The 12,372-nt window shown below is 42.5% G+C and overlaps 1 protein-coding gene across 13 annotated transcripts; it reads right to left on the bottom strand.

Annotated features, from left to right (window-relative positions):
- Window positions 1-3,322: 3,322 nt before the first annotated feature.
- On the bottom strand, window positions 3,323-11,050 carry LOC117852347 (uncharacterized). 13 transcript variants are annotated; one of them, XM_072293210.1, is made up of 6 exons: window positions 8,298-11,050; window positions 6,477-6,661; window positions 4,302-6,149; window positions 4,124-4,234; window positions 3,737-3,957; window positions 3,323-3,666 (listed from the first exon to the last, which is right to left on the bottom strand). In XM_072293210.1, the coding sequence occupies exons 1-3, from the start codon at window positions 10,896-10,898 to the stop codon at window positions 6,110-6,112; spliced, it is 2,826 nt and encodes a 941-aa protein (XP_072149311.1). In that variant the 5' UTR covers window positions 10,899-11,050; the 3' UTR covers window positions 3,323-3,666; window positions 3,737-3,957; window positions 4,124-4,234; window positions 4,302-6,109. The 13 variants fall into 13 exon arrangements, with proteins under 13 accessions (XP_072149311.1, XP_072149310.1, XP_072149309.1 ...); XM_072293209.1 differs by having other exon boundaries at window positions 4,124-4,224; XM_072293208.1 differs by having other exon boundaries at window positions 3,737-4,234; window positions 4,302-4,403; window positions 6,086-6,149.
- Window positions 11,051-12,372: the final 1,322 nt, after the last annotated feature.

Here is a 12,372-nt window from a genome sequence, read left to right as displayed (position 1 = left end):
CATCTAACCAGATGCATGTGCATTATACCTCCTCTGATCAACACCAATGCTGGTGTTCAGTTCAATAGTGTACTCCTGAACATTTTTAATGATACCTAGACTTGTGAACAAGTGCACGTACGGATTAAGCCGAAGAAGAATTCCTCTTATCAAGCGAATCAAATTTTCATCAAGATTAGGTGACCTCTTTACACAGTGAGCAATACTATCATCCGAGTCGTAAAAGTAGAGCTGCATATGTTGTAGACCTTTACCACTTCGCGTGAGTGGATCAAATTTATGGTAAAGCTACCCATGCGCCTTAAAAAAATACACACCAGAACCCTTTGCATTTGCTAAACGCTGATCAATGGAAACCCCAAAGCTAGTGAAAGAGAAATGTGAGTTGAAGTACCGTATGTGTTTCCTGAAATATTTTGCATCCCTGATGGTTTGACTGGTAAACAACTGGCGCAGCTCGTGCGGCACTTCCAGGATATATATGTGGACCTTCCCTTGCCTGCAACAGAAAGAAGGACCTTCTGTTGGAGGTATACCCTAGAGGCAATCATAGAGATGATGATATTCCATTTGTATCCATGATTTGTATGTTGTGTTCATTGAATATCCATTGAAGGCTACTTGAATTGATTTGCAATTGTGTGAATTGTATGTGAAACTCTTTACTTGTATGGTTATTCTAAAGTTGTCCCTAGTCGGAGTTCATGTGAGGACACACATGAATATTAGACTAGCACATGTATTAGTTGATGACTATGTTTCACAAGTCATGGACATGGAGATGTTGAACTAATAATGTGGACACATGTGGAGACATGTGCTAGGACTGACCCAACACGAGAAGTAGTTCTCTCTTTAAACAACATATACGCTTTGTCCTTAGACCTGAGACTGTCGCATGTATTCTAGATGTGGATCGACCTACTTAGGGGCTATCAAACGCTACGCCGTAACAGGGTAGTTATAAAGGTAGCTTTCGGGTTTGTCAAGAAGCATGCTATGAGACATGGTCAGTCAAGATGGGATTTGCCCCTCTCTGATTGAGAGTGATATCTCTGGGCCCCTCAAGTGATTGGATCCGAAAAATGCATGGCCATGCTACGTACGGTTAAGAGTTAACCTACAAAGGGATTCCGAATCACAGGATCGAGAAAGAGCGGTCGGCTTGAAGCTAGACCAAATATCGTGAGGCAAAGGGAATAGCATGTATATTATGTTGTGATGGTTCGTCTGATATGATCTTCGTGTGCGTATAGGAGTTGGCACGTCTTGCTAGAGGCCGCTACCGACTATTGGGCCGAGTAGGAGTACTCGGGCCATGTCTATACGTATCCGAACCTATAGGGTCACACACTTAAGGGGCTGGAAGCCCAATTCGGATCTGATCCGAGTTGGATTAGGTTTAGGAGTACTAAATGGCCTCGGATCCAGAGGCCCATCAGGAACCTCTATAAATAGAGGGGTGGGGGCGCCCTAGGGTTTACACCTTTTTGGCGAAACACACCTGCCGCGCCTCCCACGCCCTCGCCTGTTGCAACTCGTGGATCTAGCAGTCCGGCTTGCGACGCTTCCTCCCTGCACGTGTGGATACCTTGGAGGTGTTGCGCCTGCAGCACTTGGACGAGCCGCCGACGAGCCGCCGACGAGGAGCCGCGGTACCGGAGGCGATCTTGCTGCACGTGGACGAGCTGCTGAGGAGCTGCTGGACGTGATCGACTACGTACGACTACGTTGATCGACTACGTACGACTACGTGATCGTCTTCACTGCATCGACGCATATCTACATCTTCCGCACCAGTAGTGCGTCGAGTGGTAATCCCGTGATCCTTATACGGCAGTTCTTCCTGGTTATATGCGGTAGAAATTTTGATTTGCGCTAGTGTAGCCTACCTCGTATCCCAACACCTTCACCGGGGAATTTTTTTTGCATTGCAAAATTCACAATTTTTACCTTCCTCAAAGCGTGATGCTTTTTAGGAAGCTCCTTGTACACTCCATAAAATGGATTAGCAAGGTTGGAAGCCATTTCCGGATCTTTATAATACTCGTAATGGATATCTGAAAAGGATGATATAGAACGTAAATTAAATTTCTTAGGGTCGGGTAACAGAAATATTCAAAAAAATATATCAGTACTTATATAACGCATACCTCGCTGGTAAAATACTCTAGTCTCATCACCTAGGATCCATCTGATCTAAATCATTTTCTAGGACAATGGAGAAGAAATTACAGTGAATAAATTCCGACGAGGCAATAATTATATAGATGTAGAGAATGGATGTTGTATAGAGGTTTAAAATGTACCTTCTACACCATGCAAGGAATCATCTGGTTTCCATATCCCAGATGGATCTAGCTCATCACCTTATGTATGCATATTAGCAGGATTATTAAAAACAGGGTGAACAGTCATTGCTGGCATTGACTGGACGTTCTCACCTGTAATTAAAACATGACCATATAAACGATATAATGTCTAGAGATAACGTGAGGAGAGCACAACAGGCATGCGTTAGGACCCTACTAGTAAAAGCGACATACCAGTCAAAGAATCAAGATATGAGCCGGGGATCAAGGTCGATGCTTTGCTCCCTATTTGTTTCATGCATGCAGCTGTATGAGGCCTATAGGAATAACGAACATGCGACACTACAACAACTTAACCACAATATTTGCACACAGTCCCTCTGATTTGTCCATTTTAAATTTGTTTCTTCAGGTGATAACCGTCCATATTTCCTCTTCTTTTGTAGCCTGTCCTTCTCCTTCTAACGATCCTCACGCGACATGACGCCTGAAGCGCCTGATAATAAACATAAAATATTTCACTATAATCCACTACAAACCAAGGCACCGATAATGGCTGTCGTGTTCACCTGTTCATATTTCCAAAAAAGTCGATTCATCACACCCACGATCTACGGTTGCACTTCTCTTGTATGCATATGTATCATTCTGATGGAGCCACTCGTCTTGATCATCCTCATCACCATCATTACCTTCAACTCAAATACCTGACATAAAATAGAACAAAGCGCACCCAGGTGTTTGCACGAAAAAAGACATTGGAAAAAATAACCTGAGAACGGTGTTCCAATAGACATTCCGACTACAGATAGACAAACAATTTACAAAGAAGAACAAAATTTACACAACCTAGATAAGGAGTTGGGTTTGCCAATCCGGAAACAGCAGTGATTGAGGGGCTCTGCAAGGAAACAATTGATTGAATGATCAACGATTGAGCGGTTCTGGAAGGAGTTGCATTTGCCAAGCTGGAAACAAGTAGGACAACATGCAATTATGAAATTCCAAGATTTAAGGAAGTTTGTCTCAAGATTATACGCAATTAAACAAAGTGTACCCATGTGTTTGCAAGAAAAAAATACATCGGAAAAAATAACCTGAGAACGGTGTTCCAATAGACATTGCGACTACAGATAAACAAACAATTTACAAATAAGAATGGAATACATAAAAAGTCTTGAAAATACAGAACTTGGATCAGGAGTTGGCACACAACCGGGATCAGAAGTTAGGTTTGCCAATCCGGAAACAACAGTGATTGAGGGGCTCTGGAAGGAAACAATTAGTTGATTGATCAACGATTGCGCGGCTTTGGAAGGAGTTGTGCTTGCCAATCCGAAAACAGCCGGACAACCTACAATTATGAAATTCCAAGATTTAAGCAATTATACGCGATTAAGAAATGTAAACACTGCAGATTACACCTGGATTCTGTGTTCGTTTTGTCAAACCGGCTTCTGGTGGGATCACTGCAGATTGCTGCAGACTGCCCTGATGAGAACCCTGATGTGGAAGAACTCCACGAGCATTTACAGCTGCTGACAGTTTCTCAACTTTTTTATGTGCATAATCTTGCCTCCACTTTGCATTCATCTCAGCTCTCACCTCAGATGGCAAGTTTGCATAGCTCTCACGTTATTTTTGCCTGTCACGTTATTTTTGCCGTTTAAGTTCCCCCTAAGATATAGTATCACTGCCTGCATCTTTGCATCTTAAACGAACGAAATAAACAAGCTCAACCAAAAAAACATAAAGAGAAACGTAAAACAAGTTTCATCTTAATACCATTATTGTTGGAATTGTCAAATCACCTCTTCCTGTTGCGAAGTGCACGACGAGATATGTTGTTTGTAACGTCCTATAACGAAATTTGATCGCTCATGGCAACAAATCTGTGATTGAGGGGGACATCCTGGAACGTCCTGAAACGGGTTAGAGAAAATATGTGAAGCATGCGCAGATTATACAAACCATGTTTTATATACTCACCTGCGTCTCGCAGCCTGGTAATGTAGACCTGACAACCTGGTGTGACACCAACAAACCGCGCAGCCAAAACAATACGTTGATTGTGCCTTCTTGGACGCGAGGCTATATCGGTATAGATTTATATAGGTACAACGATGATAAAACAGGAAACCAGCGTTGAGGAACAATTCAAAAAAAATCAAAAAAGAAACGGCAAATTCAAAATTTGAGGGGATCTGGAAGGAAACAATTGATTGAAAAACCACACGATTGCTGACAAGTAATTATTAGTTTTCATAGCTAACAAGTAATTATTAGTTTTCATACCCACCACCACATGGTTGCCGACAGGTAGAAAAATAGAAAAAAAAAGGGTGCGGTGTCAAAAAAAATGGGCACGGGCGGGATCTAGAACGGGGGAACGGGGGATTACGACAAAATGAATCCCCCCTCATCGTAATCTCCCCTCATCGTAATCTTCTGTAGGGAAACATCTGAACAGTGGACCCTCCGTGAGGGGTACGTGGGTGGACCCTCCGTGAGGGGTAGGTGGGTATAACTCTCAGTAGGAATTGACATCAATTCTCTCAATTCTTTATAGTAAGTATACATACGGAATGTAAAGAGAACCAGCATGCATGGATGCACTAGTTGACTAATATTCTAATAGTTCAATGATTCAATCCAATGATAAACAGCACCAAAATTGAATGATTGATTGCCAAGGAATGTCACTAACTCACAACCAAGGCTAGATGAACAACACCATGTATTGATGCACATTTGTCTTGCATAAACCACATCACTTCACTGCACAACTGCAGTGCATTTACGCATCTATACAAATTGCTTTCAGCCATGTTAGAGTAGTCGCAAGAATACATCTCTTTAACAGTAATTTTAGGTCAACACAATAAAGCAAATTCACATGTAATCTGCTGCTCAGTGGCCGTAGTTGAACTTAAGAATTTGCAAACATTGCATTTTGGTGATACAGTTGCAAGATTGAAGGCTGGGAGCTAGACAGTTCAGGGCAGGGATTACAGTACAGTAATTCGTGAAACAAGCAAGTTACTACTGTTTGTGGTTGGATAATCACCGGAACACACCTCCCAAGTCTTACGAACTACACCCCTAAATCCCTGATGATCTTAAGGAGATGTTATCAGTATTGGTAGAGTATAACAATCCTAGCAAATAAGGCAAGAAGCACGAATGCATGCAAAACTTTGTGTGTAATAAATTCAAATGATAATGATCCATCGAGCTAAGATGAAGGATCTCATACACATGCTAACATGGTTGTGAACTGTGTTTGCTCAAGTAACAGATTTTACATATTGCCAATGTTATTGTGAAAATAAGTTCTTGAGCTATTTCTTGAAATTGCAGAGAATAAAATATACAGTTAACTTTGCTATTATTTCTGTTTCAAAGATGTCACTTTTTGACATTCACATGCTCTGTTGTATAGACTTTTCATCATTAACTTTTACAAAAAAGTTGCAAACATGACAATATTGGAAGTATCTCATATAACTATTCTACCAATATTATTTGAATATGACCAATCTTAATACTTCAATAGATATAATTGGCCAAGTTTGAAAAGCTTCATAGCATGCATTCAAAACTAACAAATGTTTCAAGATGGAAGTAATATAATTGTAGGTGTTCACACTTTAAGGTAGAAATGCAAAATTGACAACATTAGGAAATCTATAAGGTTGAGAAATTTTCATAAGGGACAGAATTAGAAGCTATCAACTGAATATGTACTTGTCAATGGTCGGACAATACATTACCATGCTTTTATGCACGCAACCTCTTTAGCTCAATCCCCTTCCATAAAAAGAAAGATCCAACTGGCTGCTCAAATTGATGAGAGAAGATTACTTCTTCAGCTGATAATTCCTCATTGCAATGACAGTACGCCACTATTGTTCATGTGCCGCATATTAATTGGGTGCAACTCTGCAGAAACATTTTAGGCATGGAGGGCAACATTTGACACGCTTCATACATTCTTTAGCATGTAAGTCAATCATAGTCTCTATTTGTTAATATTAAAGAAAGTGCAACTCGCTACAGTTTGACAATCACTTTCTGCAAAGAGAGTGTAACAACCATTTTTTCTTTTCTTTCATATGATCCCTGGCCAAGAAAAAAAAAGGAAACTTTATTGAGAAATGCTACCTCTTTACCACCTTCTTGGTAGCAGTTACAGCCGTGGTTGATTTGTTTCGATCAATATTCACTTTGTTTTCAGTTTCTTCTGCAGCTGTTTCCACTCTTTCTGGGGTTCGGATGCTGAGCTTTAAATCTTGCTTCCTCATATTACTAACACTGGACCCATTTGGCTGATCTTTGCTAAAAGCATCCTGCCAAAGGGTTAGACAAAATGGAGAAACATAAAACATCAGTAACTAAAAGAGCAAAAGAATATGATACTTGTACTATATTATTTTGCATTTTGCAACAGACTTGTACCATTATTTAGAAAATACCATAAAACTAATTAACGACAGTTGCCCCTATTTTTAACAGCCATCCCTTGAAAAAACTTTAGAGCCAATGCTACACCTTTCAGAGGCAGTCAACAAGACATGAATACACTGATGACAATGCAGGTCACTGTAAAATACAGTTTGGGTTAACTGAAAGAGGTCAAAGAAGACAGCCTATAAAAGAGCTTAGAACATGGTGTCTTGCAGGAGCAAAATGGCTGGGGCAGATCAAGCCAGGAACTACTCTTGTGTGAGTTTGCATTTCAGCGACATTTTTTTTTTCCTTTCTGGCCTAGGCAACCAATTTTGATTCTTCCTCTCTATTAATACAAGCCAAGTAGAACTCCAGCCAGTAGTTTGTTCTTTAAAATGAGCCTCTGTGGAGATGTTGAGGCATGTCACCTGAAATTTCATATCAGTTCCTAAATACGATATATCCATTGTAACATGGTGATAAGAAGGCAACAGGAGCCTGGCTTGTTTTACTTGGTAGCATTTGAAACTAACAAGTAACACCTTTGACCAGCAGGTTTTTCCCTAGTTTTCAGAACCCTAGACGAAGCCGAGTGTCATTTACTGGAACAGTAAACTTGAATTGCTCTACCTGCTGCTGGCTGCATCAGAGCAACCAGTACTATGACCTGGAACAACTCCAGCAGTCTAGCTGGCTGCCAGGAACACAATAACATGCTTCCAACATCTCACTGCAGTATCAATCTAAGATCGAGACTCACAATCTCCATCTCCACCTTCCTATCACATTCCGCAAAAGCTAACACAGCTATTTTGTATTTTCCTTGGTTTCACTAGAAACTAAAAAGTTTCTGACCAATTCTAGTACATGTTTTATTTCAGGACTAGTTCATGGTTTTTACTTAATCATTATCAATCAAACCAGTGACTTACAACTCAGTGAAGGAAACAAATGATGTTCCAGAAACATTTTGAAAGCGATGGATACTTGTCCACACAAAGATCATCAAATTCTCTCCAGTACTTAGTGGGAGTTGTTGCAAATAGCCTTGAATTGCTAACAAGTTACTCCTGATCATTTTATTTGGCCATACTTTGACTGTCCAAAATCGATCTTTGACAATATATTCTTTCTATAATATTTTATAAACAATCGCAAAATCACATTCATTAGGAAGTGCTTGTGAATATTATTTTTTTGTGGATCATAACTCACGTAGTATTATGCTAATTGGTCAAAATCGTGAACTTGTACAGTCCAAGTATGCCTTTCAAAAAAAAAACAAGAGGGAGTATATAGAGTTCATAATTCTTTGTGAAAATAATGCTTCTCTACTTAGTTCACACTCATGCCAAGCTTCTTTCATTCTTCTATATAACAACACTGCAGGGAGGCCAATATATAAAAATATGACATACAACAAGAACTAACAAATATTTCCATCATTTGTTGTAAATACAAAAAACTACAATAGAGATTACTAATAGAAAAACAAACACAGCACTACCAGGGATCCTGCAACCTGCAAAGAGTTACCTTTGAAAATTGTGTCTGCACAGAAGAAGCTTCAACACCAAGAGGTTCCACAATGTCAGCTGGCGCATTATAAGGTGAGTTGACTTCATGAGTTGTTTCTGGATTTACATCTCTTGTTCGAGCTTCATGGTTACTAAATGCATTTTTCAGATATCTCCTTCTTGTCTTTTTAATATTCTGGCTATTGTTTTTCTGATCAACCAGGCCATTACTTTGATCATCCTCTAGTGTGGTTACTATTTGCATATCACTTTGCACTTTATTTAGCAGTTTCTTTGCCACTTTCTTCGTTTTCTGTACAGAATTTGATGGACCATTCACAGCTTTGGTTCCAGGTACACCTTGTTCTGATTGCGTTGTCTCAGTTTCCTTACTGCTGCACACTTCTTTCTGTAGTTTGACTTTGTTTTTCGAAAGATGCGCTCTAAATTTTTTGTTGGATGAAGTTCTTTTCTCTTGCTTCTTCTCTGATGTAGAGATTTTTGAAAAATTGTGTTGAACAGTTTCTTCTGGAGGGGCATATAGTGATGATGTGCTAGCATTATTAAGGGTCCCATTGGACTCTGTTTCCCCGTGCTGATTGTCATTCCAACTAGAAATGGATGGTTTTGGTTCTTGTGCTAATTGCATGCTATCTCTCTTCAGATCTATAGGTTCTTCTCTGCTTCCCTGAGATGATGCTGAAGTCACATTGTCCATCACTATTGAAGTTTTACATTCTTCTTCACCTATCATGTTCATATTATGAGCAAACTCTTTGTAGTGATCTGTCTGAGTATCCTTTGCTGAAGCCCTGGACGCTTCAATTTCTTGATTGACATTGATATCATTCACACTAACGTCCATTGGTGTTTTCTTGTTCCTCAACTCAGATGCTGAACAGTCAAAACAATCAGATGACAAACCATCAGCTCTTTCTGGAGCTACATTGATGCTAAACTCAGAATTATCCTTTGAATGAATTATCTGATGGTAACTAATGGATGGCACAGATGGTTTTGTTCCTTGAATAATGTCCAGATTCTTTGCACATGTCTCTGAAAATGCTTCCTCACTTTCCAACTCACAAGATGTGGTATTAATCATATTAGGATCCAGATTATGATAATCTGCAGAACCAATTTGTGCTTCTTTTTCTGATGTGTTCATATCAGATGGTCCATCATTTGAACCAATTGCCATATCATTGTTATAAGCAGGCTCCGGCAGTTCTATTTCTCCAATATTATCATCATCTTTTACACTAGTGCTCATGACTGCTTCTCCATTTTCCATATCCACAGTCTGCTCAACAGTTTCCTCAATCTTATCAGTTGACAAACTGTAGCCAGATAATTTGCTACCGTCTGACACATCATTAACACCAGCCTGGTTACCAGAAACTTCTTCGTCATCTGCAACAATTAGGTGTGGAAAGATGGTACCATTACTTTCTTCAGTACTACTTTGTTCAAGGTTTCTTTCTTTTGGTCTATGGACCTCTTTAACCATTCTTCTGAATTCTGTAATTCTTGCATCATCACCATTAGAAACTGTTTCGCAGCTAAATGAACTTCTTAGGACAAACCAGTCCCTCGATTCCTTGGCCTGTTTGATGTTATTCATCAGTTCTTTCCTGTCTAGAAGTGGCCTTCTCTGTAAACCACCTGGAAACCCATGCACCTTTTTAAGCATTGTCATGTTACCCTTATCGAATTCAACCCATTCCATCCCAGGCCTACGCATATAAAGCAATCTCCTCAGCAGGTGTGCCTTGCTATTTGTCTGGATCAACTTGGAAAGAGCTAACACAAGGCAGACACTGAATAATGCTGTCAAACCACTCCATGAGACGCACTGCAAAGGAGTCGCATTTCTCTGAGCAACTGAAACCTCCCCATTAAGAATTAGTGATTCCACCCGATTAGCTGCTACAAACTGAAAAAGTGAGCTGTTCTTTGGAGTCACACACTTGCCACGTTTGGGTTCCATAGCCATCACTCTTGCGCGAGACAACATACTCTCTGAATCATCGCTCCCCTCACCCACTGCAGCGTGGCTCCTGTCAATGATTTCATCCTCATCCACCTCAATGCGCACCACATTTCCATCTGGACCTTCATAAACACTGAACACAGGACCAGCCCCAGTTCGACAGAAAGTGATCTCCTCCTCTGCGACTCCAGCCGCATCCTTCTCACCATCCAGTTCGGACTCTGAAGCCACATTCCCACTTCGAGAAGCACCCAGACAACCAGAAATTTCCAATTTCTCCTTAAGATAAGACGACGGCTCAGCATCCAAGCAACCAGATTTGGGCTCTTGGCGATCCAAAGACTCTAACTTGGGGGCCTCATCGTAAGGATGACGCACCTGGTGTGGAACAGCTGGCGGCGGCCAGAGCTGCGAGGCCTTATCCCGCAGCGCGTTCCGGCGCCGGGGCAGCGTCCGGGGGAACCGCGCCGGAACAAGGGAAACGTCGCAGTGGGAAGCCGCAAAGGGCCTCCAGCAACGGATTCTGAGGACGGGGGAGCTCCCAGGTGCGGAGGTGATGTGACTGCCGGGGATCTGGGTGGAGAAGCGGAGAGGCGCGAGGAACGGCGAGGAGGTGGCGGTCGCCATTTTACGGCGGTTACGGGGAGCTAGAGGAAGAGGCGGAACGGAGGCGGGGGATGCGGTGTCTGGGCGTGGATGGCCATGGCCATGGCGGCGGCCGGCGGGGTTAGCTAAAAACCCTGCCACGCTAAAATCTTTTTCCTCCCTTTGGAAATGGAGAAGACAGGGACGCGTTTGTATTTGCAAGCAATGAAAAAGAAATGCCTTCTTTCAATTCCAATTTCTTTTCAAGATATTCCAAATATAACTTACACATTTGATCTAACCTATGTTTTTTAAAAACATTACGACGGAGCTGGCTGTGAGGGTCTCCGATGGTCTAGTTATGGCTAGCTGAATTAACCTTTTTATTCCTTTAATAGTGCAAAATGTACGAGACTGACGTGAAGTGGAGAGCTAATTTCGCTCGTTTTTTTATGTAGCTTTCTCTCACAGCACAACCTTTAAAATTATCTTATACATGCGACTTATATTAAGGTCCTGTTTGGCATGGCTCCAACTTCGGGTGGAGCTGCTCCACTCCTGAACTCCACATGGAGCCAGCTCCGCTCCAAAACTCCAGAACAAAAATGGGGTGTTTGGCTAGATGGGTGCTCTCAGCTCCAAAAAAGATCGATTTCAGTGTGGATTGCCATTGTTGCCCCCCAATTAAGGTCCCACTTGTCATCCTCTCTATCCCATCTTCTTCTTCCCCTTTTTCCACTGCACTGTGTTGCACACGGGAGACCCTCCACGGGCGGCGGGGTGGGCGGCGACAGGCGACGACGGGCGGCGGGCGGCGATAGGCGACGACGGGCGGCGGCGGGCGGCGACGGGCGACGACAGGCGGCGGGCGGCGACAGGCGGCGGGCGACGTCGGGCGACGGGTACGGCGATGGGAGGCGGCGGGCGGCGACGGGGGCGGCGCTGGGTGGTGACGGGCGGCGGGCGGCGACGGGTGGCGACGGGCGCGGCGGCGGGCGGCGACGGGCGGCAAGGCCGACCGGCCACGGGCGGGGCTTTGGCGGCGAGTGGGGCTCGAGAGAATAGAAGGGAGAATAGAATGAAATATTTTTTTGTGTAACCAGTGGCATTGGTGGGTAATTAACCACCAACTCCACGAGGAGGTTCAAAAGAGAGGTTTCTGGAGCAGCAAAAGAGGTGCTTCAAAACTCCACCTCCATTTGCACTACAGCTCCATGAAGTTGGCAACTCCATGGAGTTTTGGAGTTGGGGTGTTTGGCTGAATTTTTTTATGGAGTTGCTGGAGTTTTGGAGTGGAGTCGTGCCAAACAGGACCTAACTTTGAGCTAGCAACTGAGTTATACCATTGAAGACGCCCTGAGCCGTGACTAGCGCGACGAACTCACCCTCTCCAATTTGGCCTCACGCCAATCAGATGTGGCAGTCCAAGCTACTCTCGTGCTAAAACAGTTACCAGAAGTTCTAGTTAAAGAAATCCACTGCAATGTAATATGACGTTTGGTAGTCTGGATGAGCA

This window comes from Setaria viridis, chromosome 4, assembly GCF_005286985.2.
Source record: "Setaria viridis chromosome 4, Setaria_viridis_v4.0, whole genome shotgun sequence".
Classification (NCBI taxonomy): Eukaryota; Viridiplantae; Streptophyta; class Magnoliopsida; order Poales; family Poaceae; genus Setaria; species Setaria viridis.
Note: the sequence above shows the minus strand (reverse complement) of the source record. Positions and strands in the feature narration are given on the sequence as shown.